This window comes from Heloderma suspectum, chromosome 6, assembly GCF_057233095.1.
Source record: "Heloderma suspectum isolate Gila_16-S chromosome 6, 16-S_ref, whole genome shotgun sequence".
Classification (NCBI taxonomy): Eukaryota; Metazoa; Chordata; class Lepidosauria; order Squamata; family Helodermatidae; genus Heloderma; species Heloderma suspectum.
This window is the reverse complement of record NC_139463.1, coordinates 56482365-56509243: the sequence shown is the minus strand read 5'-3', so window position 1 is coordinate 56509243 and position 26879 is coordinate 56482365. Positions and strand designations below refer to the sequence as shown.

The window sequence follows — 26879 nt, the reverse complement described above, 5'->3', positions numbered from 1 at the left end:
TGCCCTGTACAATTATAGAATGCTTTCAGATTTATTTCTTTTTAAAAAGACAAGTTTCTAGCCCTTATGAATGTGAAGCTAAGCTTGACATTCTGTGGGCAATGGCTGCTAAAAGACATAGAGCAGGGCTCTGACGAGGATCTCCTGAGAACACAGGGCGGGGCTTCGGTGCCTTGCATAGCCCAGGACACGTGAGGGCAGAAGCGATCGTGTGAAACAAGAATTTGGCTGCTCATGCTGCAGAACTTTGATTTTTAGGAAGAATAGAGCAATGAGGTCTCAGGGCTCCAGGATTTAGGGGGCTATTGGAAAGGCACTCTCGGTGGGGCCCCTGGGCCTGGAAGAGGTGCGGGGGGGAGGCGTGAACAGCAACAGGCCAGAGATAGCTGAACAAATTGGGCAGAGAAAAATATATATAACCGGTTTAATGCCAATGGTGCCGATTTTGTTAGGGATGTATGTTGTATGTTTTGTTTTGTTTTGACCTAAAAATAATTTCGTTCCTTTAAAAAAAACGAGTGCTTGTGTGATTTCCTAACTTCTCATGCCTCATACGTGGTGTCTAACAAGCGGGGAGGAGTCTTTTTCACGGCACAGACTGAACCTCTCCCACTGCAGTGGTTTTTCTCTCTACAATAAATGTGCATCGTTACCTGAAAGCATCTTTGACCGTTGGGCCAGGACAGTTCCTTGGGGGCTCGCCCGGGGTCCCGTTGACACCCGAGGAGGAATCTCGCGTGTCCACTGAGTGAAGTGAGTTTCAAAGGCACCTCGGGGAGGGACCTTTGCTTTGCTAAAATCCCCACTCACTCCTTGGCTGATTTCAATCGAGACCTCTCGGACCACTCGGGATCCCAAAAGAACCCAGACACTTGCTTGACTGAGAGAAACAAAGGCAGGACTCCAGCCTCAGGAGTAAGGTATACAAGAGATCGATCTCAGGGCTGGTTGAAGCTTAGACAAAAGACTGGAGACTTCTGCAGTCTAGTCCAAAGGGGCATTTGTCAGCTATGGGAGCAGCTCATCACTGAGGACCAAGGTCCCGGTGGCTGAACTCTCAAGTGGCTGGGGCGGGTGCAAAGCTCCAACTAAGGGTAAAGACCTAGTCCAGACTCTGGTGAACGTCTAAAGGGGCGGGCAGATTGGCCAATCGAGGAAAACCTAGGTTTAAGGGACCATGGGCAAAGGTCAGAGCAAACAGGTTGCTCTGCCTCTGGCGGGGACACCCGCACGATATATGTATGATAATTATGGTCCCAGGAGTTGTACGTTTCTGGACAAATGGCATTTTGATACCAGAAGCGACCCATCCAAGCAATTTCCTTTGGAAGGAACCTTTGACTTGGATAAGTCTGTGCACCTGAGGGGGGCCATGGAAAAACAAGGTTCCAGGAGCACCCAAGGGCAGTGGGATACATATGATAATTGGTATTAAGAGAACACAAAAAGGCGTGCAAACTCAAAAATTTAGTCTTTGCAAAATGAAAACAGACATTTGAGAGAAAAATTAGATTGTAAAGTTGGATGTTATCCAGTGTTGCCAAAAACGGAGGGACATCGTTCACCAATTGACGTAGATTATAAAGATAATTCTGATCACTATGTGGACCCGCCTCCATATATAGGAGGAACAGCCTCCTTCTCTGCCACCACAGCCACCCCCGGGGAGTTGTGGGGGGAGAAGAAGGGGTGGGGGGCATCCCTGCATCCTCACCCCCCACCACTGGATCAGGAGACACAAGAATAGAAGGGCCAGGGACAAAAGGAGGAAAGAAAAAGGGAAAGACCAAGGAAGATGAAGAAGTGACCTCTGCACAGCTGCAACTGAGGGTCACGAAGCAGGGAGACCAGGAAATACAAGCTCATGTTCCCTGGTCCCCCACTGATCTGAGGAATTTTACAAAGTCCTTCCCTGAACCCTGCCAAGAACCTAGAAAGTTTAAAGAAGAATTAGACTCATGTATTGAAGTATATGATCCAGGTTGGGTAGATGTAAATCAGATTATGAGATTGGTGTTGAGTTCAGCAGATTGGAAATCACTGAAAGAGCAGGAAGGATGGCCAGGGGCCAATCCAAAACAATGTGATCAACTGAAAGAAGACAGAAAAAAGTTGGTAGCAGGGTTAAAGTTTTTCTGGCTAAGGCAGACTAGTCGAAAATATACTTAGTGAAATGGAAAAAGGGTGAGAATGCTATGGATTATTGGAATAGGCCGTTCGAAGTATCTGAGAGACGTTCAGGCATCGACAATCCTGAAGAGTCAGCTGCAGCGGCAATGGTTGATTAGTATGTTATGGGTCTTCCAGGGCCAGTGCAGCAGAAATATACCAACGCTGTGCTGGGCTGGGGAGAGAAACCCATCAAAGAAACATTGAGTTCAGTATAGCAATGCCTGCAGGCACAGGAAAGGAAAAAGGGAGACTTGAATGATTCCGTCATGGTCAAGCAAGCTGCCCTGTGGAAAGCTCAGGCTAGTCGGGGTAGCGGGAATCGTGGGAGAGGGGGTCGGGGAGGGTTTGGGGGCAGAGGGAGAGGCCAAGGTTGGCAAAACCAGAACAGTCAGCCACAGGAAGCACCTGCGAGAGGATTGAGAGCAGGAGCGCTGGCTGTTGGTTCAAGATCGAGAGAGAGGGCAGCCAGGACACTGTAAGAGGAGTGTCCTTACTTAGGGAAGAAAGAACAACAGGGCAGCGCAGCTGCAGGGACATGGGAGAATAGGGATGACAATTCTGACTCAGACCATGAAGAAGGAGAATGGAGAGATTTGTGTGGAGAGGGAATGACAGAGATTGGGCCTGGGTTGGAGCCCACTATGATCAGGATTTACATGAACTTGAACTTATTGGAGTTCAAACTGCCTCCAGCCCCAAAGCGGGCACCCATGTTTTCTTAAAGGTAGCTGGGCATGAACTAAAATTTCTAGTTGACATGGGGGCCACGTTGTTGTTCAGTCATTCAGTCATGTCCGACTCTTCGTGACCCCATGGACCATAGCACACCAGGCCTTCCTGTCCTGCGCTCCCTCCCAGAGTGTTACTCCACTCTTAACCTGCAAGAGTGCCCCTTGCCATCAGGGCAAAGAGTTGTAAATGTGATTGGCTTTAGTGGAACACCAGGAATGCAACCAATATCAAAAGAAGTCCCTGCTGAAGTCCCAGGAAGACAAGAAGTTTTAGAACATGCATTTTTGTTGAGCCCAAATACCCCAGTAAATTTGCTGGGAATAGATTTGTTGTGCAAAATCGAATGTGTGTTAGAATGTTCTAAACAAGGGATGCTAATTCAGATGCCACTTGTATCAAGTAAACCTGCTGGATGGGAAGATGTACCAGACGAGGTGTGGCCATGCCTGGGGAGCGGCGTTGGAAAAATGCCAAGTGCAGAGCCAGTGGTCATCTGACTGAAGCCTGGTGCTAAACCACCATGGGTGCCTCAATACCCACTCAGTCCAGAGGTACAAGAAGGGATTAAGCCACTAATTGAAGGACTGCTTAAACAAGGGGCCGTTCGGCTTTGTCCAGAAGGAAAGACCAACACACCTGTGCTCCCCATTAAGAAAGCAAAGAAAGAAGGGAAACCCCAACAGTGGAGATGTTGTCAAGACCTCAAAGAAGTGACAGAGATCTCCCCACCCATCGTTCCAAATCCAGCAACCATCCTTTCCTGTATACCATCAACAGCCCCCCCTTTTTTTTTTACTGTAGTAGATTTAAGTTCTGCCTTTTTCTCCATCCCACTGGCTAGCGACTCACAGCCCCTGTTCTGTTTTTCCTTTGGGGGGCTCAGATATACTTGGAATGTCACCCCTCAGGGACTTGTCTCCTCCCCATCGATATTTTCCGAAGCTTTGACAAAGGACTTGCAAGGGTTAAATCTCAGGAGAGTCGTGTCTCACACAGTACATTGATTATTGGCTCTTATCTAGTCCTAATCGCGAAAGTTGTGTAGAAGATTCAGTGTACTTGTTGCAGCAATTGGCCAAAAAAGCACAAAGTGTCGAAAGAAAAGGTACAGTGGGTACGGCAGACAGTGCTGTACCTGGGACACTGGATTTTGGCTAGAGATCGAGACCTCACAAGTCAGAGAATAGAAACAGCTAAAAATGCCCTAGACCCACCACCCAAAGGCAGTGAAGAGGGTTCCTGGACTTGACTGGGTATTGCAGACAATGGATTACGGATTTTGCAGAAATCAGCAGGCCACTCCAGGATCTCTTAAAAGGGGGGATTTCAGAGCCTCTACCATGCCTCCCAAGGCATGAAGAGGCACTCTGCCAGTTAAAATCAGCTTTGCTAAGCGCCCCGGCCCTGGCTCGCCTAGCCTAGGGCAAGCCCGTCACTTTATTTTGCCATGAAAGGGGGGAGCTGCATCAGGGGAGCTAACCCAAGATCATGGGGGCTGGCAGAGGCCAGTGGCATACTTGAGCTTTTCGCTGGGCCCCGCGGCGGCTGCCTACCCCTCTTGCTCGAGGGCAGTGGCTGCAGCCGCGGCCTTGGTTCGGATCAGTGAGCCCTTGGTGCTCCGGCACCACGTCGTGCCGGTTCCCCGTGCAGTGGCAGCCTTGCTGCTGAAAACCAAGACACAGCACGGTTAAGCCGTTACGAGATCCTGTTGCTGGCCCGAGATCATATCCAAGTAAGAAAATGCAGCGCGCTCAGCCCGGCCCCTCTCCTTCCGCTCAAGGGAGAAGAAGAACCACATGGCTGTGAAATAGCAGTATTGAAACAAAGCAAGCCGAGACAAGATTTGTCAGACCAAGCCCTAGGAGAAGGGAAAGTGGTCTTGGTAGACGGCTCTGCCAAAAGAGGGGCAGCCTTGGTAGGACATGCTGTAGCGGAAAATTCAGGAAAAATGTCAGCGGCTGCATCATTGCCAGGAAGTTTGTCATCTCAAGTAGCGGAATTATTGGCACTCACTTGAGCGTGTTTGATGCACAGAGAGGAGAAAGTCACTATTTACACAGATTCTAGGTACGCCTTTGGAATTGTTCATGATTTTGGAAGTTTATGTGAAAATAGAAGTTTATGGGGAAATCTGCACTCATAAAGAATGCAAATTTGTAGAAGGCTTGTTAAATGCTGTGCAAAAACCTCTGGCTGTGGCAGCTGCGAACTGCTCAGGGCACCAAGATGACAGTTCAGGCCCCGTGGCGCAACAGAACAACAGAGCCGACCAAGCAGCACAGAAACATGCTCAGCCCTTTAAAGCTGAATATGTAGGAGCAGTGCAAGACTCCATGTGTGTGTTGCCTACACTGACTGAGCAATTGGCAGAGACTCAGCATAGCGTTAGCCTCAGTGAACGACAAGGATGCTTGAAGTGGGGATGCCAGCAAGATCCTCATGACGCCGCTTGGAGACATCGCGACGAACCAGTGGCTCCAAAGGCACTTTATTTGCCACTCGCCAGGGCAACAAACCCCGCCCCCCGGGACGTGCAAGTAAAGAAGGAAGGATGAACCAGGTCCAAAGTGCCTGGTTTGCGCCAGTGATCCAACCTATTTGCAAATGGGTAGCTGAGCAATGCATGTCTTGTCAAAAACATAATGTAGGGAAACCAATAAGGGTCCCAAGGGCAGCCCACCCACCACCCGAAGGCCCCATCATAACATTGCAACTTGACTTCATACAAATGCCAAAGTGTCAAAATTCTCAATATGTATTGGTGATTGTAGACATGTTTTCAAAATGGGTAGAAGCTCTTTCAGTTGGGAACGCAGATGCCACCACGGTGGCCAAAAAGCTGCTCCGGGAAATTATTCCGAAATTTGGACAGCCAGCCACCCTTCAGAGTGACAGGGCATCTCACTTCACTAGCAGAGTGATCTCAGCCCTAGAGAAAGCACTGGGCATAGAACAGCGTCTTCACTGCCCTTATCATCTCCAGTCAGCAAGACTGGTAGACAGACATCACGGGATTTAGAAAAACAAAATGGCAAAGATTTGCAAAAGCACTGGCATGAAATGGCCATGAGAGCAACCCCAGGCCCATTAGGGCTGCCTCCACATGAAATACTTATGGGAAGACCCATGAGGACTGCTGCCTCACCACCCCCAGCCATGAAATTGCAACAGGTTGATGAACAAGTCAGAGACTATTGTATCCAGCTAACTAACTCTATACAATAAATCTTTCCACAGGTCAAAGCAGCTTTGCCCACCCCCCAACCAAGACAAACGAAGTCACAAGCTGAAAACAGGAGAGTGGATGTACATGAAGTAATTCAAGCAAAAGACGGCTCTCCGACCCCGGAGAAGAGGGCCATATCTTGTTCTCCTCACCACCAGCACAGCAGTAAAATGCGAAGGCCTAGGTGTGTGGATCCATGCCTCACACTGTAAAAGGTCACCGGTCCCAAACCCAGAAGATTCAGCTCAGTACAATGCAGAGAGTCCGCCTGAAAAACAGACGTGGACCAGCAAGCATGGAGAAGGACTGAAATTGACCCTCAGCAGGCTGTCAGACCAAAAGTGGCAGCCCAGAAGCAGATGACTCCAGAAGCAGACTGCTGGCCCAAGATGGGCCCAATCTTGTTTTCACAGGAGTTTAATTCCTGCAGAGAGAAGATTTAAGACAACGAAAACTCGAAGGGTGCTGTGGAGGGCAGCAACCAACAAAAAAATAAAACCCCCTCAAATATTTAAGGACAAAGGGGAAAGAGATGAGTAACTGTTTAAACATTGACATGATGAAGTACTTTCTGGCATGCTGTTGTCTAGGGGTTGCGACAGGCAGATACGAAGATAATCTAGCTGTCCAATTAGTACAGAGAGTATCATACACAACTAATAACGGTGCTTGCTGGGTGTGCACACAAATGCCCCGAAACGTAAAACGAGGCGTCCTGTGATCCCAGCACCACTGACATTGCAAAACATAGCACATGCAATAGATAAGACCAGAAATCTGACATGGGCTCAGACAAATCATACAGACATTACTGGATTCCTGTATGTAGTTAACAAACCTGATATCTGGTGTGTTAACGAAACAAAACCACAAAGTAGAGGAAAACATGTAGGAAAGAGTGTGTGTGATAATTATATATCCACAACAAGTCAAGGATACAAGTTAAAACAGGCCACGCCACTTGTCACACCTTTGCAAGTTTCTATACTGTATCTAACAGGACCAATGTGGCAAAAGGCCTGCAATGCAAAAGTCTCTTTCATAGAGAGGTCTGGGAATGTGTCTGGGTTTCAAATGGAGAATGCTATCTAAATGGTACCAAAGTAAATGCCACCACTAACAAAAATAGAGGCAGTATTATCCCATTTGGAGGTTACTATGTATAGTTTGCTTTAGGTTCTAACAGCAACATAGCCGCAGTAGAAGGTCACCATTTTGTATGTGGTACCAAGGTTTATAAGAACTTGCCTAGTAATTAGAATGGCATATGTTATGTCAGCTGGTTAGTACCTGGGATGTGAGTGCTAAACACCCTCCCAACTGATTGGGATTCTTTGACACCAAAATAAGTGTCAAAGAATCCAAAGAAATACTAGAAAATAAATATAAAAATCCCATTACTGTTGGGAAACTAAATGGATGATCCATTGCAGGAATTCTTCTCGGTGTAGGTACTGCACGCCTAGGACGGTATGTGATTAGGCTCCAAGCAGTTATTGAAGTAGTGGCTGATGAATTTAAGCAATCCATTGAAGAATTAGGAAATGCCACTTCAACCCTAGCACAGACCCAGGAACAAATAAGGCAGATGGTAATTCAAAATCGAATGGCTTTGGACTTTGTTTTAGCCACTGAGGCAGGAGCCTGTGCTATTATTAACCAAGAATGCCGTGTATACATCAACAGCTCCTTTCAGGTGGCTAAGGCTCATAGAAATGATGCTATTGTCCATGCTAACAGAGGCAGTGAAATAATGCATGTTCCCAAAGATACCTCTGTAAATTGGCTAAGTGGATGGTTTCCCAGTCTCAAAGAAGGGTAACAGCCCTGCTGAAATATATATTCATGGGACTATTTGTTTTTGTGTGCTTGTATGTGCTCGTGCAGTTAGTAATCTGAGCTTTAAAATGCTGCAGTAAGAAAACATCTGATTCAGTTCAGACCATCTCAACCACTCAAATTAAAATGATGGTCTTGCAAGAGTTAAAGAAAGGAGAATTAGAAAAACAAGAAATAATTGAGTTGACGCAGATACAAGTAGAGTGATTCCGGAAGAATCAAGAGGGGGGAGTGTTATGGCCAGCTGTAATAGACCTGAGTAACTTCACTGTGGAATTTTTGAATGTGTGCATGACCCCCCCCCCTTTCTTCTGAAAAATGCAAGATCTTTTAATTTTTTAAAATTTGTTTAAAATTAAAAGAATTTGGAGCAGTGGCAGGGTTCAAAGTTAATAAAAAGAAAACAACAATTTGAACAAAGAATATGAATGTTCAAGAAAAAAAAAGTTGATGGATAAGACTGGCTTCCAAATTGAAAAGAAAGTAAAATATTTGGGAGTCTTTTTGACAAATATGAATTGTATGCTTTTTCAAAATAACTATGTTAAAATGTGGAGTGAAATTAAACAAGACCTATCAAAATGGGAAAAATTATAGCTATCACTTCTGGGAAGAATTGCAATGATCAGAATGAATGTAGTACCTAGAATGTTATTTTTGTTTCAAATGATATCCATTATTACATTGGATTTACCTTTTAAGCAGTGGCAGAGAGATATAACGAAGTTTATATGGCAACCAAAAAACCAAGAGTTAAAATAAAACTTTTACGAGATGCAAAGGAAAGAGGTGGCTTGGGATTACCAGATTTTAAAACCTATTTTTCTGCCTGCTGCCTGATGTGGATGAAGGAATGGGTAACATTGAAAAATAGAAGACTTTTAGAACTAAAAGGATAGAAGACTTTTAGAACTCAATTCAGAACATTAATTGAGATATGGGTGGCATGGTTATTTGTGGTATGATAAAACAAAAGTGAATGCAGATTTTAATAATCATTATATAAGAAGGGCTGTTTTAAGAATTTGGAATAAATATAAATTAAGGTTCTAGCAAAAAACACTATATTGGATATCTTCACAAGAAACAGTGCATAGAAGAGAATTTGATAGCACACATAAATGGATAAGATATAATGATTTACTGGAATTGTCACAAGGGGAATATAAGTTAAAATCAAGGGAAAGCTTATTGGAAGAAGGTCATGTCTGCCAGCGGTTTTCATATTTGCAAATTAAGGAAAGGTTTAAAATAGATGAGAAAAATGGTGGATTTGAACGAACAGAATCTGAGTTTGAAACAGCACTGTGTACAAATAATGAACATGTTATTGCTGAACTGTATAAATTACTGTTAAGGTATGAGACAGAGGATGAACAAGTAAAAGACTGTATGATAAGATGGGCACAAAATGTTGGTTATAATATATCAATGGAAGAGTGGGAAAGTATGTGGGGAAAAGATTTAACATTTACTTTATGTACAAGTCTTAAAGAGAATTTTTATAAGATGATGTATAGATGGCATATGTCACGGTTTAAATTGTCTAAAATGTATAAGTGTGTTTCTGGAAAATGTTGGAAATGTGAAGATTAAGAGGGAACGTTTTATCATGTATGGTGGACTTGTCAAAAAGCTAAAATATTTTGGAAACGAATACAGTTTTTAGCTCAAAGAATATTGCAGACTACTATAGAATTAAAGCCAGAAACTTTTTCATTGGGACTAACAGATAAACACGTAAAAGAGAAGGGGGGAACCCTCTTTCTCTACATGACAACGGCTGCAAGGTTATTGTATGCACAGAAGTGGCAGAATGAAACAATACCAACTGTGAGTGAATGCATCATGAAAATGATGGAGCTGGCAGAGATGGCAAAACTTACTATTATAATTAAAGAAGGATCAACAATTAAATTTATGTTAGATTGGAAACCTTTTATAGAATTTGTACAAGAAATAGAGAAAAATGATATCTATGTATGCGGACTTTGAACTTTGAGATAGTTAATTTCCTTTTGTTGTTGTTGTTAAAATTAGGAGAGAAATGAGATAATGTCTGTGAACTCAATGTATGATACACAACTAAGATAAGAAGTAGAGAATAATAATAAGCATTTGTTGTGTAAGGGGAGCCAAAGGCAGATATCTTACAATCTTAAGAGATATTTTAGTGTATGTGTATTGTATGTTCATGTTGTTGTTGTTGTTGTTTTCTTTTTAAAAAATAAAAATTATTATATATTAAAAGAAGCAAGATCTACAGCAAAAGTCTGTGTATGTGAACAAGCCAAATAGGGAACTGTCTGTATGTCACCTTTCTCCAGACAGGCCAGACAGCGGTTTAAGAACTTGTGGTTACGCTGGACTTCCTTTTTCTTGTCAACAGGCATTCTGCGCACAATCAGGTGGCGGTATAATCCATTTCCTAATAAAAAGCTAGTGGTGTCTAACATGCGGGGGGGAGTTTTTTTCACGGCGCAGACTGAACTTCTCCCACTGCAGTGGTTTTTCTCTCTGTCCAGTAAAGGTGTGTCATTACCTGAAAGTGTCTCCGATCATTGGGCCAGGACAACACCTACCCAAAAACTGACAGGAAGCGACTTGCTCTTTGACACAGGTCTTTACTAGGAGAGTAGGTGAAGCTGAGACTCAGAACCAAACTAGACATGATATTGTGCACACAATAATTGTGAGTTTTCTTTTTAAAGTAAATAGCAGCACACGCACACACCCCAAATCTGGATCGGATGACGGGAAGAGGAGAAGTAGCCCTTTGTTCCTGCCACAGTTGTGACCTGGGTCACTCCTCGCCCCCTGTGACCGCTACATAAGCATGAAGCCCAAAGTCCTGTGGTCAATGAAGAACTCGGATGTGTAGGGGGGGCCATCATGTGCCTTCCAAGGGCAGTGTGAGGAGAAGAGTCCCTGGTTGTTACCGACTGCAGTGAGGGGCTGTAGGCCTCACGTGTGTTTGACATGAAACGAAACAGAGGACGTTAATTCCCAAGAAGCGGTGTCTATTCTTAGTGGAAGCCAGAGAACACCACTGAGTAAGGACAATCACAGAACGTCGGGTCTAGTTTGGCCTTGCAGTGGAAACGCTTGGCGTGGGGGCTCCAAGTCCTTGCTCTGTCATCTACCACCATGAACACACACTGACTTTAAAATGTATTTAAAGCATGCTAGGTGCTGTACAGAACCCAGAAGCGACACTTGGAGCACACAACTGAGGAGGGAGGGCAGAGGCGGACAAATGCGTAGGGACTAATTTGGGGCAGCGGGACTTAAAGAACCCAGTGGCACAAGCAGGGGTGTGGCTCAGCACTTAAAAGGTTTGGGGCCCAAGCCCAGAGGATGCAAATCTGCACAAAATTTGCAAATGCTACTTTATATATCTAAAAATTTAGAAATAATTACTAGGATTTATCTACATTTCACAGAAGGCATAGCCAGCCAATTACTTATCATTCAAATAAAATAAATTCTTCAATTTCTTTGCACCCTGAACCAGATCCTCCCAAATCAGTAATAGTTCCTCTTCAATTAAAATTAATTTGCAACAATGTGGAGAAAAAATGAAAAAAACAGAGTGGCTGGTAGGCATTTTCATGAGCCCTTTTTCCACAGATACACACCTAAACAACTTCTGCACCAAAATGGAGTTTAAAAAATGTGACAAGAGTGCTAATTCAAAACCAAGCAAAGGGAGACTGAGGGAGGCACCCCTAATTAATTTTGCAATTCCCACCCAGATCCTGCCCGCCAAATTTAATGAATTCCCCATCAATTAATTACCCCATTCATCAATCATCATTACCTCCATAAACAACTTTCAAAATAAAAGAAAGTGGTGCACAATTCCATTGGGGTGGGGTGGGGTGGGGTGTGTTGAAATGCTGGATGGGTGGAGTGAGGGCTGGAGAGTGGGGCAGAGGAGGTACAGGAAAGGGGACAAGGAAGAAGATTAGGAAGAGAAGGAGAAGGGGAGGTTGGAAGGAAAGAAGAGGCAGATTTGGGGTGGGAATCAGAAGAAGGGGACGGGTGGAGCTCGGGCTGGGCAGCATGGAGGAAACAGTGAGTAGTACTGACTTGGATTCCTGCATTGAGCAGGGGGTTGGACTCGATGGCCTTGTAGGCCCCTTCCAACCCTACTATTCTATGCTTCTATGAGTATCCAGTGCTCATCCTATGTAGAATAGACCTGCTGAAATGAATGGGACTTAAATTAGTTGTGACTAACTCACCTCTCATTCATTTCAATGGGTCTACTCTATGTGGGACTAACACTGGATACTACCCCAAAGAAGCCTAGAGAGGGGTAGAGGTGGCAGAGGAGGACAGATGGTGCTGTCCTGCCTTTCTCTGTTCTGTGGTTTCAGGGATTGCCTCTCTGTGTAGTAGGGACTTGTGGCTTTTCCTCCAGACACCAGCACATATAACACAGAGAGAGGATGACATGTGCAGAGCAGGCTAGGAAGCCCCATACCACGTGCACCTCTCTCTGCGCCACAATCCAGGGCAGAGAGACGCACAAAGATCAGGAGGGGCCTTACTGGCCACACGCCAGACCAGGATCTCACACACACTTAGGGCTCCTGCCCAAGTGGTTTAGCCTTTTAGGAGGGCAAAAACCACCTCCTCTTCTCTCTTCCTGGCCCACTCACCTCTGCTCTCCCCAACTTCTCTCTCTCTCTGTCTTTCCGCCCTGGAGGTGAATTGCTCCCACCCCATGCAATGGAAAGCTTGCACCAATGAAAGGGTTTTTTTCTTCTAAGCTTCATAAGTACGTGGAGGGCCACAGCACACAAGGAGGGGAACGTGACCCCTTTCCTCCCAACTGCAACCCCCCTCGAACAACCCCTCGACCCAGCATAGCAATGAAGCCTAGAAAAAACTTCCCGTTGGCATGTTTAATTGCCACGCAGGGAGGATTTGGGGAGGTGTGTCACAGCATGTGGGGAGGGGACCCCTCCCTCCCCCGCTCTAATCCCCTTGAAAACTGCCCCTGCATGTCAATTTAGCTGAGAAAAAAACATTCCATCAGCACTATTTGACGCTTAGGGCTCTAGGAAATCGAGTTGAGGCCCTGGGAAATAGACTCGGGGGCCCTGGGCCCAGGCCTAGAAAAGCCCCTGGCCACGAGTTGTGCCAGTGGCCACTAGCATTTCTCATACGAGTCTGCCCAGGTTCTACGATCCCTGGGAGAGCCACTTCTCTCTGCTCCACCACCATCTGAGGCAGGGGTGGCTGGAATGCAGGAGGGGGCCTTCCCGGGGCTGGCCCCAAGCTCTGGAACCCCCCGCAGAGGGAGCCCCAGAAAGTTTCATCTCTGTTCATCTCCTAGCACGAAAATAATTTTTTATTCAGACAGGGTTTGGATTTTTAATCCCACTCACTTGCTGTCGTAGGTTTGAACTGCTGGGTGCTCTTTTTTACTGTTACGGATGTGTTTTAACTATGCTTTTAATTGCTGTTTTATGTTTTAATTGGTAATAATAATAAATTTCATGGTGCTGTGTGTGTGTGTGTTTACACACAAACACACGCACACACAGCAAATTCAGGTGATGAGTTGACAGCTTTGTAGCCAAAACAGGCCTACTGAGAAACAAGAGGAAGGAAGGTATACACAGGCTTAGGGGTCAGGGGGTGTGGGGATCCCAAGGTTTGCAGAAGTAGCCAAAATCTTTTTAGGAGGGAAAAACATATGGGGGCAAAGAACCCAAACTAAAAGTAGTGCAATGACTTGTATGTGGTTAGTGGCCACAGAATGCTGAGTGACTGGGGGGAGAGGCAGATAAGGGGGGGCGGGGAGAATGGAATGGAGACTCTTGGAAGAGGGCACGGCTGGCTGGCACCCTAAACAGGAGTTCTCCACACTGCAACATCTTGCCACAGATCCTACTTGTCAGTGGTTACTAGCCAAGGCACTGAAATAGAACCTCCATCTGCAGAGGCAGCATGCCTATGAGTATATGAAGTTAGGACTAAGATAATATTGTACACTCTTTTAACCTTTTCATCCCATAAAGCAGCCTTCCCCAGCCTAGGAATACATAAACAACAGAGGTTGCTTTATGGCAGCCCTCCCCAACCAGGTGCCCTCCAGATGTTTTGGACTTCAACTCCCACCAGCCCCAGCCAGCATGGCCAGGGGTGATGGGAATTGTAGTCCAACACGTCTGGAGGGCACCCGGTTGAGGAGGGCTGCCATAAAGCAACCTCTGTTGTTTCTCTAGCTATCTTGTTCCGAGATTGGCTTCTGTGTAGCCAGAATGAAAACAAGGTGTCACGGTACACAGAGCTTCTGGGCAGGCGGGCGGGCTGCTGAGCCTGTGAAAAGAGCACCCGTACCTCCGTCAGCATTGTGCTCTCATACGAAGGCTGGTACTTCTCACGCTCCTGAAGGGACTGCTTTTCAATCTTTTCCCTGTCTGTTTTTTGTTTCCGGTCTGCTCCTTTGGGCTGAAAAATACACATTTGCAATATATCAGGTTTTCAAATACGTTTACTGTGCGGTGATCTCTCTATCTTGAGACAGACGTTGGAAGTCAGTCCCCCTGTGTTCAGTGTGGCTTACTTCCAGGTAAGTGTGCACAGGACAATCGCTTAAGCCTCTAAGAGATGACTGCAGGAAGTCACCAAAGACCGAGGAAGACAGGGACAGATTTAGGCTATCTCAGCAAGAACCTCGTATGTTGTTTAAGCCAGCTTATTCACACATGTATGAATATCACCTGATTTCTCTACACTTGATTACAGCACATCTGCTAACTGGCAGCTGGATGTGTGAACGGTGTCCACTGGAAAGCACCGTGTGATGCAAAACTTCTATCTGTGGTGTTAGATGTTTGGTGGCCCTTTCGCACATGCAGGAAGCCACCGGATGCAGCAGCCCTCTAGTGGTGGACTAACCGCACTTCCTTTCCATGAGTGCAATTTCTCTGCTGTTCACACATCCCATTTTGCAACAAATAAGAACACTTAGCAATTATGCTCCTTGTCAGCTCCCTTCCAATAGCCATTTTCCAATATGGATATAGATCACTGTCCAGAGGCTCACGGGTGTAATAGTAAAAAAGGAGTTGAATGTTGAAGGTCCATGAAAGTGAGCACATCACGCATTTCAGTGGTACCTCGTGGGAATTTACCATGACCAGTGGGCAATGGGGAGAGCTGGGTTTGCTGTTTGTTTTTAATTTTCCAATGGCCTATGGCTAAGGGCAATGTGTGTCTGTGTGTGTGTGTGTCTTTTATCTTTATATCCTGTTCTTACACATGGTCCCCTCCAAAAGACCAATCAGATTCACACACCCTTTGTTTCAGCAATGCTGCATTATTAGGTGCTCCACAGCAACTTCGAGGTTGTGCTTTTGTTGTGCCTTCTGCAGTAGCATGTGGCTTGGCTCACTTGCTCAAGTCATCTAGAGCATGTACGCTTTTGCTCAGTCCTGCTTTCCTCACACCGTAACCCGGGCTCATGGAAGAGGCATTGTGCCAAGATGCCTGCATGGAGGGCCCTGCTTTTGGAGAGGGAGCTGGTCTTGGCCACCTGGTCCGGCTGGGCAAGGCAGTGTTACCTTGAAGACTTTGATGAGGCAGCTGGCCGAGTGCAGGTGCTCCACATGTTCATCCTTCTCGTTGGACCTGAAGGTGTCAACCTGGATGCGAAAGGGGACACCTTTCTCCCCCCCGTTCTTGCGCAGGGTGAATTCCGTACTAATGCAGTGGACCTGTTGCAGGAAAAGAAGGTGGGGAAGAGGTAAGCCATATCAACTGGGAGTGGGGGGGGGGGCGAGAGCTCATAAGAAGAGCCCTGCTGGGGCAGACCAAAGTCCTATCTAGTCCATCATTCTGTTCCCACAACGGCCAGCCAGATGCCTCCAGGACGGACAGGAGTGCAATCGCCCTCTCCCACTGTCGCTCCCCAGAGGCACGTTGCCTCAGATCCTGGAGGCAGCATAGAAGCACAATGACTAGTAGCCACTGACAGCCTTACCCTCCATAAATGGTGAGATCCGCTTTTAAAGTTGGCCAGCTTGGTGGCCATCACTGCAACTTGTGGTTGTGAAATCCATAACTATGAGAATATAATTCTTTTCCAGTTTGAATGGTGAACAGAAACAATGACATGCTACCACATTCACAGCCGTCCCAAACCAACTTTGCTCATCCCACATACAGGGCCAAGTAGCGATCAAGCAGAAATCATTCTTTCTCCGGTGTGAGCACCAGCGGCGTCATTAAAGAGGGGCACGGGCCCCAGATCTTTTTTGAGCTGTGCCCTGGATCTTTTGAGCTGTCCTAATTGCCATTTTGTTTTACATTTTCCCATTGACTTGCATTGGAAAACATAAACGGCCATAACATTTTTAGTTTGTATGATAGATATATGACATTTGGAGGCTTGGTAGCCCCCATGGATCTGATTGAATATCTCAAATTTCAGGCAGTTAGGTCCAGTGGCTTTTGTGCTAGTCACAGGTAAAATTTGCAATTTTCAAGAAACTCTGTCAAAGCAAAGAGCTGTAATTTTTTTTGTGCTTCCACATACGTGCATGGAATTTGGAGATCTGGCAGCCCCCATAGAGCTGACTGAGCCTGCCAAATTTCAGACAGTTGGGCCTAGTGGCTTTTGTACTAGCCACAGGTAAAATTTGCTTTTTCCAAGAAAATCTGTGAAAGTAAAGAGCTATAATTTATTTGTGCTTCCACATAAATTCATGGAATTTGGGAAACTAGCAGGCCCTATGGAGCTGACTGAACCTACCAAATTTCAGACAGTTAGGTCCAGTGGCTTTTGCGCTAGCCATGCATAAATTTTCCTTCTCTCAAAGTCTAAAACAAAAAGTAAAAACTGTCAAGTCACCCAAGGGATTAGAGATTCTAATCAGAAGGTGTTTAAGGTGACCATTAGGAGGTCACTATCCCTAATCTCTAGCGTAGGTTTTATTTGTTTGTTTGAGGTGCAAAAAACCTCTCTCCCCCTACTTTTCTGCTCTTACATGCCCATTGTTGGAAGTTTGCCTGCAATGAAATTTTGAAGAGTGAGAAGGAAGGGAAGGATGAGTTCCATGTGAAATACTGGTATTTCACACAAGACCTGATTTTACTACCCCAAAGTGGAACCTTTGGCTTCTGCGGTAGTAGCTTCAGTACAGCAAAGGATCCAATCAGCCTCCACAAACTTGTTTCTCCCCTTCCACTTTAATTTCTCCTAAATAGCGGTAGAACTCAAATTATTCCAAAAGGAGGGTTAGGACTATGTGGTGTCATGATCGAGAAACTGCTGGGGCTTTTAAACAGGTTCTACAGTATTAAAAAAAGCTAGAAAAAGCCCTCCACCACCTCACCTCATAAAGTTCATTTAAGTACGTGTAATCCTTGCAAACCCTGCACAGCCTCCTAAATTCCTCTGAAGTAGGACTGCTCTGAAAGGAGCCACTTGGCTTAGGCAATTCTCTCTACCCCTCCCCACTCCACATTTCCAATCACCATTCTTCTTTTCTTCTTCCTTCCCCTATCCTGTTCTTTCTTTCTTTCTTTCTTTCTTTCTTTCTTTCTTTCTTTCTTTCTTTATTCCACCCAGAGCATATATTGGGGAATTCTTAAAGAGAATTCTCTTCAGCAGGCAAGAGAAGTTCTGAACAGTATTTGACTTTATACAAACAGACAAGAGGGCTGGTTTTTCTCCTTCTCCTCACTCAAGTCTTTGAGAAGAGTGGGCTCACATGGTTGCAGAGAAACAAATCTGGGGCTGTTTTGTTTGTCAGTTGCCATTGTCCAGCAATAGGAAGGGCTGTAGCTCAGTGGCAGAGCACATGCTTCGCATGCAGATGGTCACAGGTTCAATCCCCAGCATCTCCAGGGAGGGGTAAGAAAGGCTGCTGCCAGTCAGTGTCAACAATTCTAAATGAACTGACTCACTATAAGGCAGCTTCCTGTGTTCCTATGAACAGAAAGCTTTAATTTTTTTTTTAAAGAAGTCTTTGGTTTGTTTTTTAAGTGGAGGAGAGATAAATGTTGCTAATTTATGCAATCCTATGTATGCCCACTGAGAAGTCCCATTACGTTTAATGAGGCTTACCCTCAGGAAAGTGTGCATAGGATCAGAAGTTACTTTTGCAGGGAGGTTTGCACCTTGATGTTCTGCATGTTTACTCAGAAATAAGTCCTGAGTTGTGCGCATGGTACTGCAAGTGCCTGCCCATTTCCATCTAATGAATTGACCCCCCTTTTAGCTCAGTCCTATGCATGTTTTGTCATTTGTGGCTTTGGGGTTTTTTTGCATGGACTCTAGCTTCAGTGGTGAGGGAAAGGCACTTAGTACATGCTCAGAGTTTCTCCATAACTTAGCCCTAGTTTTGAAAACAGACTGATTGGCTGAATCCTGGTGAAGTCTTGGCACAAATGAAGTTATGGGGAGGAAGATACAATGAGAGCTTGTGCATAACAACGAGGTGGTAGAGATGAGTTGCACAAAACAAGGCACCTGTTTTATGAAGAGTTGCTGGAGGATGGTAGGATGAGGAGGGATGGTTCCATGGAGGGGAATAGAATTGGAAGGGGGATAATGTAGGTGCTCGGTGGTGAAAGAAAAGCATTCTGCACATGCTCAGAGGCACTCTCTATTAAGAACATAAGAAGAGCCGTGCTGCATCAGACCAAGGTCCATCTAGTCCAGCATTCTGTTCACACAGTGGCCAACCAGATGCCCATGGGAAACCCACAAGCAGGATACGAGTGCAATAGCACCTTCCCACCCATGTTCCCCTGCCGCTGATACTGGTGAAATGTAAATAAATTCTAGTAATTCTAAATTAGAATGCATGTTCTGTTTTATTGACTATTCTAAAGCCTTTGACTGCATGGATCATAACAAATTGTGGCAAGTTCTTGGTGGTGTGGGGATACCAAGTCATCTTGTCTGCCTCCTGAGGAATCTGTATAATGACCAACTAGCAACGGTAAGAACAGACCATGGAACAACGGACTGGTTCAAGATTGGGAAAGGAGTACGGCAGGGTTGTATTCAAGGTTCCTCAGCTCCTACCTATTCAACCTGTATGCAGAAGACATCATGCGACGTGCTGGGCTTGATGAAGCCCAGGCTGGAGTTAAAATCGCAGGAAGAAACATTAACAATCTCAGATATGCAGATGATACCACGTTGATGGCTGAAAGCGAGGAGGAGCTGAGGAACCTCATAACGAAGGTGAAAGAAGAAAGTGCAAAAGCTGGGTTGCAGTTAAACCTCAAAAAAACCAAGATTATGGCAACCAGCTTGATTGATTACCGGCAAATAGAGGGAGAAAACGTGGAGGCAGTGACAGACTTTGTCTTTCTAGGCGCAAAGGTTACTGCAGACGCTGACTGCAGCCAGGAAATCAGAAGACGTTTACTTCTTGGGAGGACAGCAATGACAAATCTTGATAAAATAGTGAAGAGCAGAGACATCACACTGACAACAAAGGTCCACATAGTTCAAGCAATGGTATTCCCCGTAGTAACCTATGGCTGCGAGAGCTGGACCATAAGGAAGGCTGAGCGAAGGAAGACAGATGCTTTTGAACTGTGGTGCTGGAGGAAGATTCTGAGAGTGCCTTGGACTGCAAGAAGATCAAACCAGTCCATACTCCAGGAAATAAAGCCAGACTGCTCACTTGAGGGGATGATATTAAAGGCAAAACTGAAGTACTTTGGCCACATAATGAGAAGACAGGACACCCTGGAGAAGATGCTGATGCTAGGGGAAGTGGAAGGCAAAAGGAAGAGGGGCCGACCAAGGGCAAGATGGGTGGATGATATTCTGGAGGTGACGGACTCGACCTTGGGGGAGCTGGGGGTGGCAACGGCCGACAGGAAGCTCTGGCGTGGGCTGGTCCATGAAGTCACAAAGAGTCGGAAGTGACTGAACAAATAAACAACAGAATGTATCCTTCAGAAACTTTGCAGATCTCTTGCCTGGGGGACACCTCTAATGACCTGTGCATTTTCATACAAATTTACCCAAAAACTATTGGGGAAGGGGTGAATGGAAGGGAAAGCAAATCACTCCCTCCTCCAAATTGGACAACTCCCCTTCCACATGAACTGCTGCACCTATCCTTCTGAAACTTTGCTGGTTTCTTACTTAGGGACAACTGTAGGCTGTCTGTAATTTTCAGAACAATGGTCCACAAGGAACCATAGAGAGGTAAGTATGTCCTGTTTTGGAGACCTCAAAATGTCAAGGCCACCCTTGCACAAAAACCCTTGTGGCTATCATTCTGAAATTTGGCAGACATGATCTCCTCTGATGGGGCAATGAACCCTGAAATTTTTATCCAATTCTTCCAAGGAATTAAAATGTTATTGACAGTTCCCTTTAAAAGACAATCAAAATATAAACCCTGCACCTATTCTTCTGACATTGGGCAGGTGTAATCCCCTTCTAGGGGGCTACTATGGCTGAAATTATCATCCAGTTCTGACCAAGAGAAAAAAGTTAAATGTTTTTTTCTAATTTCCCATGGTAGTCAACAGGAAGCATAAAGACTAATTTTTCCAAACTTTGACTCAGGTTTGGTGCTGAGCTGAAGTGGTCTGACTACAAATCGGCCAGAGCAGAAGCAGGATGTTTTCCAAAATGCTGAATTGGGGTCTGAGTTGAAGTGGGGTGGGGGGGTCAGTGCACAGTTCTTATGTATGTATGTATGTAATCTATGCACACATACACACACACACACATATTAGACATGCGCTTAAAATATATATATATATATATATATATATATATATATATGCAAATTTGTGTTATGGGCCTGTGCCCCGGAGCTTTTAAGAACCTAGCAACACCCCTGGTGAGCACTACTGCGTATGTAGCCAAAATGGCACCATCCATGCACGAGAGGGAGGTATCAGCAGGAATGGGGAACTCTGAGGTTTGCAGAAGTACAAAAAATATTTGGGGGGGCCCTAAGTGTGTGTGTTGGGGGATCCCAAAAGAGCCCAATGAGGGCTGAGCATGTTCAGTGGCCATGGAAGCCTGACTGTGTGTGGGGGGGTGCGGAATGGGCTGCCTGGGCTCCTGAACAAGGCACACTGCACACTGCAAAATTTTGTTGCAGGTCCCACTTGTACTTTTCCTTCTACTCTGCTTAGACCCATTCAACTAATTGCTATTAGCACTGTCCTCCTGTTATACAGTTGCTAGAGGCACAAAGCCTTGGTTCATTATAAAAGAGGAGGAGGAGGAGGAGGAGGAGGAGAAGGAAAAGGAAAAGGAGAAGGAGAGGGCAACCTTGCTTGGAAAATATGCTGGAAGCAAAATAGAGGGCAGGGGAGCAGGGTCCAAGCAAATGGAGGAGAAGGCAATGGCAGAAGTCAAGAGTCCTGCCAGCAGGGAGGCCCGTCTTGCTCACCTACCTGGACAAAAACAGACGTTCGCTTAGTTGGGTCCCACAGGAATTCCACAGTATTGAGCAAGGTCGGGTGGATCTGGGGTTCAAGGATGCCTACAGACATGGGGATATCTGTAGTCAGTCGGAAAAAAGAGGGCGTCAGGTTTTCAGTGCAACCTCGCAACAGAAACAATAACTGGGGACAAGGTCTCATTTTTGGGGAGGAGGATGCCTGGAATTCCCTCCCTGACCATGTACTGCCTGCCCACCTGCCCACGCTTTCTTTGTCACCCATCCTTCAAAACCCCCCTCCAAACCCAGCTTTTTCATGGGAATCCTTCAGTCCTGGAGTGGGGAACTGGCAGCCCTCCAGATGTCGTTGGACCCCTAATGCCAGCCAGCATGGCCAATGGCCAGGGATGACGGAATTTCCAAAGTATAACCAAATTGTGTGAGTAAAGGTAACTGCATTTTCCCCATGTTCACCCACACCTCTTGTTTCCCCCATTTTTCTCTTTTACTCTGGAAGCTCCTTATGGGCAGGGAGTCACCTGTTTTTGCCTATGAAGCTCCCTCTGTAAGATGCCACGTGTATGGATAGTGTTGCATGTGTGAATAAGTAACAGTGAGCAGCCCCTGCCAGCTGAGCACAGAACGGGAAAAACATGGAGGCAGAGAAAGCGGAAGATAGGAAATGGTGCTTGCAGGGGCTCAGAGGGGTGTGCTCCACAAAGGCTTGAAATGTCACGGAGGATGCTGAGGTGTTTCAGGGTATAAAAATACCTTGGGAAAACCTCAAACGTTTCCCTCGTGAATGAACATGTAGCTCTTCCCTACGTCCCGCTCTTCACAATTCCTTTCCACTGGACCCGAAACAGTGTGTGTGTGTGTGTGTGTGTAATTCTCAACCAAGTACACCTAATCAAGAATTGCTAGCAAAAACACATTCCCAGTTATAGATGTTGTTGAAGGTTAGAGGTTTTAGAAGAAACAAGGTTTAACCGTTTTAAAGTGAGCACACTGGAAGATACCCTAAATCTCCAGGGTTGGTGAATCCGCCCCCCACTCCTTTAAGAAATATGATAATTACTTACCAATATCCAGGATGCGGTCGCCGGGCCGGTTCCACCTCCATCCTTCCAGTTGCTGGTGTTCTGTATATTGCAGTCTTCGGTCATGAAATACCACCCTGACAACACTCTGAAAGGGGAAGAAGGGTCATCCAAAATTTCCTGGCCCCACAGCTACCACAGGCGTCGTGCAACTCAAGCTCACCTTTGCTAAATCAAATGCAACTTTTGTGTTGTCTTCCCCAAAACTGCCCAGTCCCCAAAGCTCTCATAATGAGGAATGTCGGAAACATTCAGGTTAGAAACACAGAAACTCAAACAGTTTTGTCCGAGCAAATGAGTGACACAAGAACTCACTTGAACTCCATCCCCTGCACCGCTTCAGTTCTGTTTCCCACTGAAATAAGGGGCAGTTTTAAAGAAACAAACCAGTTTGAATCAAGGACATCCTGGCCAATAACAGATGCTGGTGCAAACTGGTAGCAAAGGGAGCATCGTCCACCAGGTGGTGGAAGTGGACAGTGCTGAGGAAGCCAACCAGCCCAGCATGCCAAGCCGTGAAGGGGCTCATTTGCATGTTGGATAGAGTTGTGCATATGTTTTTCTGTAACTGCTAAAATTAGCTGAAAAACAAAAGGGCTGCTTGGGACACTTGGGTTGTTGTTTTTTCTTGTCAGCCAGCTGCAGAATGACTGCTGACTAGGTCCTCGCCCTGAGCTGAAGGGGCCTTTGGAGAACAGGGGTCGCACTTCTGGGCAAGAAGCAACTATAGGATCATGCAGTCATAGAATAGTAAGGGTAGAAGGGGTCAACAAGGCCATTGAGTCTAACCTCCTGCTTAAACCAGGAATCCAAGTCAGCATCTCTGGCAATTGGCTATCTAGCTTTGTCTGGAATGCTTCCAGTGTGGGAGAATCCACTACCCCTTTAGGGAATTGGTTCCATTGTCATATTGTTCTGACAGTAAAGAGGATTTTTGTGATGTTCAGCTAGAATCTGGCTTTTTTGTCCTTCTCTGAATCCTTTCCAACTTGTCTGCATCCTTTTTAAAATGTGGTACCCAGAACTGGACACAGTACTCCAGATGAGGCCTAACCAGTGCTGAGGAGAGGGGAACTAGTACTTCCCAGGATCTGGAAGCTATGTTTCTATGAATGCAGCCCAAAATAGCATTTGCCTTTTTTGCAGCCACATCACACTGTTGGCTCATATTCAGCTTGTGATCGACAACAATTCCAAGATCCTTCTCACTTGCAGTGATGCTGAGCCAAGTCTCCCCAGTCTTGTAACTGTGCATTTGGTTTCTTTTTCCTAGGTGCAGAGCTTGCCATTTATCCCTATTAAATTTCATTCTGTTGTTTTCTGCCCAGCAGATGGAGAACTATAATTTCCTGTAGTGAAAAAACAGTGCATGTACGGAGTTATTTCTTTCTTATGAAAAAAACAGCATCACTCACCTGTTCCCATGTAGAATACTAAAAGCAGTGGATTGTTAATCTTTACAATAACATTCCTAGCTTCAGCCATTATTTACTGAAAATGACTGGTAGTTTTGTTCTTATTTTATAACTGAACCTGCTGTTAACTGGAGAGACTTGGGCCTATCCTCGCGCTGTGGTGCTGGTGCTCTGACCCCCCGTGCCCGCTGAACTTCCATCCCTGCCTTCCTGGCCCCAGCTGCCAATTGGAGTCCTTTACTGCCAGCGCACGGTGCTGTAATCCGTTCAAATCCTGCTTGTTTGACTGCATCGCTGGACTAACTGAGTAAAGTTGAAGGGCCCAGAGTTCTACTGGCACATCTAGACCTTGGGAGAAAGCGAGACGTGTTGGACTAAAATATATTTTTGGGTTTTGTGGCTGATCTCTTGTTGATTTGACTGCTGACTTGAATAAATACCATTACATATCTCTGGAGCATGTGTTGAGGGAAGGTTGCTACTCAGACATCTAAACTGGAGTCCCAGGTTTCCTGGGTGGGGGCTTCAGCCAGAACTAACAGTAAGGAAAGAATAACCCCTGGACACTGAACCCAGCTCTGGGTGCCGACCTGAAGGTTTCACTTGCTAAGGGCTGCCGGGAGAAAATGACACCAAGGGAAAAGCAGGGAAAGGTGCTCCCTGGCAGGAGTGGCTGGGTAAGTGGTTTGCTAGTGAGGGAATGGCCAGCTGCTTCTATGAAGCAACGGAGGGGGAACTGGGAGATAATGGTGGAGGCCGGGGGCATCTCGAGGGCATGCCCAGCCAGCCAAGACATTAGATGTGAAATGCTGCAAAGATGTAAATTCCCTCCACCTCTGCCCCACAGTGGCAACCAGCAGTTCCCATTAACAAACTGCTTCACCAGCCACTGCTGCCCACTGGATAAAGAGAAATATACTGTAAGGACAATGAGTGGAATTCTGGGGTGCCTATTAGCTACCGAGCCACACGCAAGGTTCTGTTATTATCATACACAGCCCTGAACAACTTGGGGCCAGGATGCCCAGCAGACCACCTCCCCTTATCCGCACCCAGGCGACAGGCAAGACCTTCAGAGGAGGTCCTGCTGGTCGTTCCAACAGAACGGAATGTCGCCACGAAGAAGCTCCACGGCGGGCCTCCTCTGTAGCGGCACCCACCCTCTGGAAAGGCCTCCCCCATGCTGAGGCATCTTCAAGCGCCTCCTGAAAACGCACCTTTTCACCCAGGCTTTCCCTGGGCTGTAAGCGCTGCTGGGTTTTACTCTGGTTTGACATGCCTTATGTTAGGTTCTATCATGTTGTATTCTATGGTTTTAATTGTTGTGAGCTGCCCAGAGGGCCTCGGCTGTTGGGCGGTATAGAAATGTAAAATAAATACACAAATGTGCTGGGTTGCAGCTGCAGGATTTGAACCAGGAACCAGCTCAGGCACCGACTCCATGCACAGCCAGAGCTGCTGGTAGTGAGGAGGGAACGATAGACAATTCCAGCTGTGACGTGCTTCACAATAGCCGATAACACACCTGGTCTAGGAAGTCAGGTGACGCTAGAGGTCCACTCCAATGCCATTGTCTGACAAAAAGGCTCGGAGACCTGCTCCTTCCCACACTCTGGGCCAGTTGCTGCTGAGAGAGGCCACTCGCTTCTTCCTTTGCGGCCACTAAGCTGGCCTCTGGCCAGTCTGTCACCTCTGCCCTTGGGCCAGAGCACCTGACCAAGGATGGGAAGCACATTGCCCAAATACTGGGGCTGTCATGAAAGGGCATCACCTTGAAGATAATTAGGGGTTAAAAGAACAAGCTGTAATCACTATTATCATACACACATCTGTCTGCCGTATGATAATTTTGGTGGGCTGAATTACAGGGCTGTTGAAAGCATGACTGTGATAATGTACGAAAGGCTTTGAACACTGAAAGCACAATAGAAACACTATTATTCTTCATAGTATCGGACTCCCTAACTTGGGGTCTTCTTAGTTTTTGCTATGAAAGCAGAGAACTGGGCTAGCTGAGCCAAATCAATGTTTCACCCTGATTAGCTTTCAGTCCACTCCGGCTGTCAAAGAAGATTCTCTCAGGGAGACTCCTCAAGCAAAGCATGATGGGAAGGGCCTTGTTCTGCTAATACCCAACATCTGCGAGTTAAAAGTGTTACGTTCTCTGAACAAAAGAGATTGTGCATCTCGCTGTTATGACTAGCGACTGCACCTATTGTCCATCTGATCAGTGGATTCTTTTAAAAATACGTTTGCAATATCCTGTGTAAATGAGTTCCATAGGTTGATTATGCAGCGTGAGATAAAGCATCAGGGTATCCCAGATTTTTAAAAATGCCAGTGCATTCTCCCTTCCCTCACCTTCAGCAACTTGCGCCCCTCGGCAAATTCTCCCATCTTGGGGTTGCACAGCATCCGAACTTCATATGACTGCCCTGGAAAAGAGCAGACTGTCAGAAATGAGAGGCTGGTGAGTAAAAATATGCCCCAAATCCCAAATATGCCAAAATCTTCATAGATGTTGATGTGAGTGTGTGCACAACGTGAAGTTTGCTTTCCAGGGTTGTGTCACCTTTAGTATAGTAGCGTGAAGAGAATGAGCTGTGACTGGACCCACTCAGATCTGACTTCAGCTGTGAGCTTTCTGTGTGGCCGTAGACAAGACATGGCCTCAGTCCCCCAGTCTATAATGTGGGGATAATGACACTGGTCAACCTTATAGGGAATGTTTTCAGGATTGCTAAAATGATGCATGTGAAATGCATTAAAGACTTCAGAAAAGTGCTATATGAACACGCAGTATTATTATTTGGTGAAAGCCTGTTGAAGAATATCAATGTTCCAAAATATAAGTTGGTTCTCTCATTATTCAAAATCTGTTGCAGGGTGTTTCTCCCATTGCTGCAGGCAGAACTGCGGTATAAATATGCCAAATGTTCTCTTCCTAGCTGGAATGGAAAATAATTAGGGATGCAGAGATGCGATCATATGTTAACAA

At 45.8% G+C, this 26879-nt stretch overlaps 1 protein-coding gene across 1 annotated transcript in view; it reads right to left on the bottom strand.

The window, feature by feature from the left end:
* LOC146340915 (transcription factor CP2-like protein 1) overlaps positions 1-26879 on the bottom strand; it is a 53910-nt gene that overhangs the window by 21287 nt on the left and 5744 nt on the right. Inside the window, exons 3-7 of the mRNA XM_084804493.1 lie at positions 26243-26316; positions 22449-22554; positions 21380-21486; positions 15553-15705; positions 14327-14437 (exon numbers count right to left, since the gene is read on the bottom strand). Of these exons, the coding sequence (XP_084660619.1) occupies positions 14327-14437; positions 15553-15705; positions 21380-21486; positions 22449-22554; positions 26243-26316 (551 nt within the window). The remainder of the gene's footprint in view (positions 1-14326; positions 14438-15552; positions 15706-21379; positions 21487-22448; positions 22555-26242; positions 26317-26879) is intronic.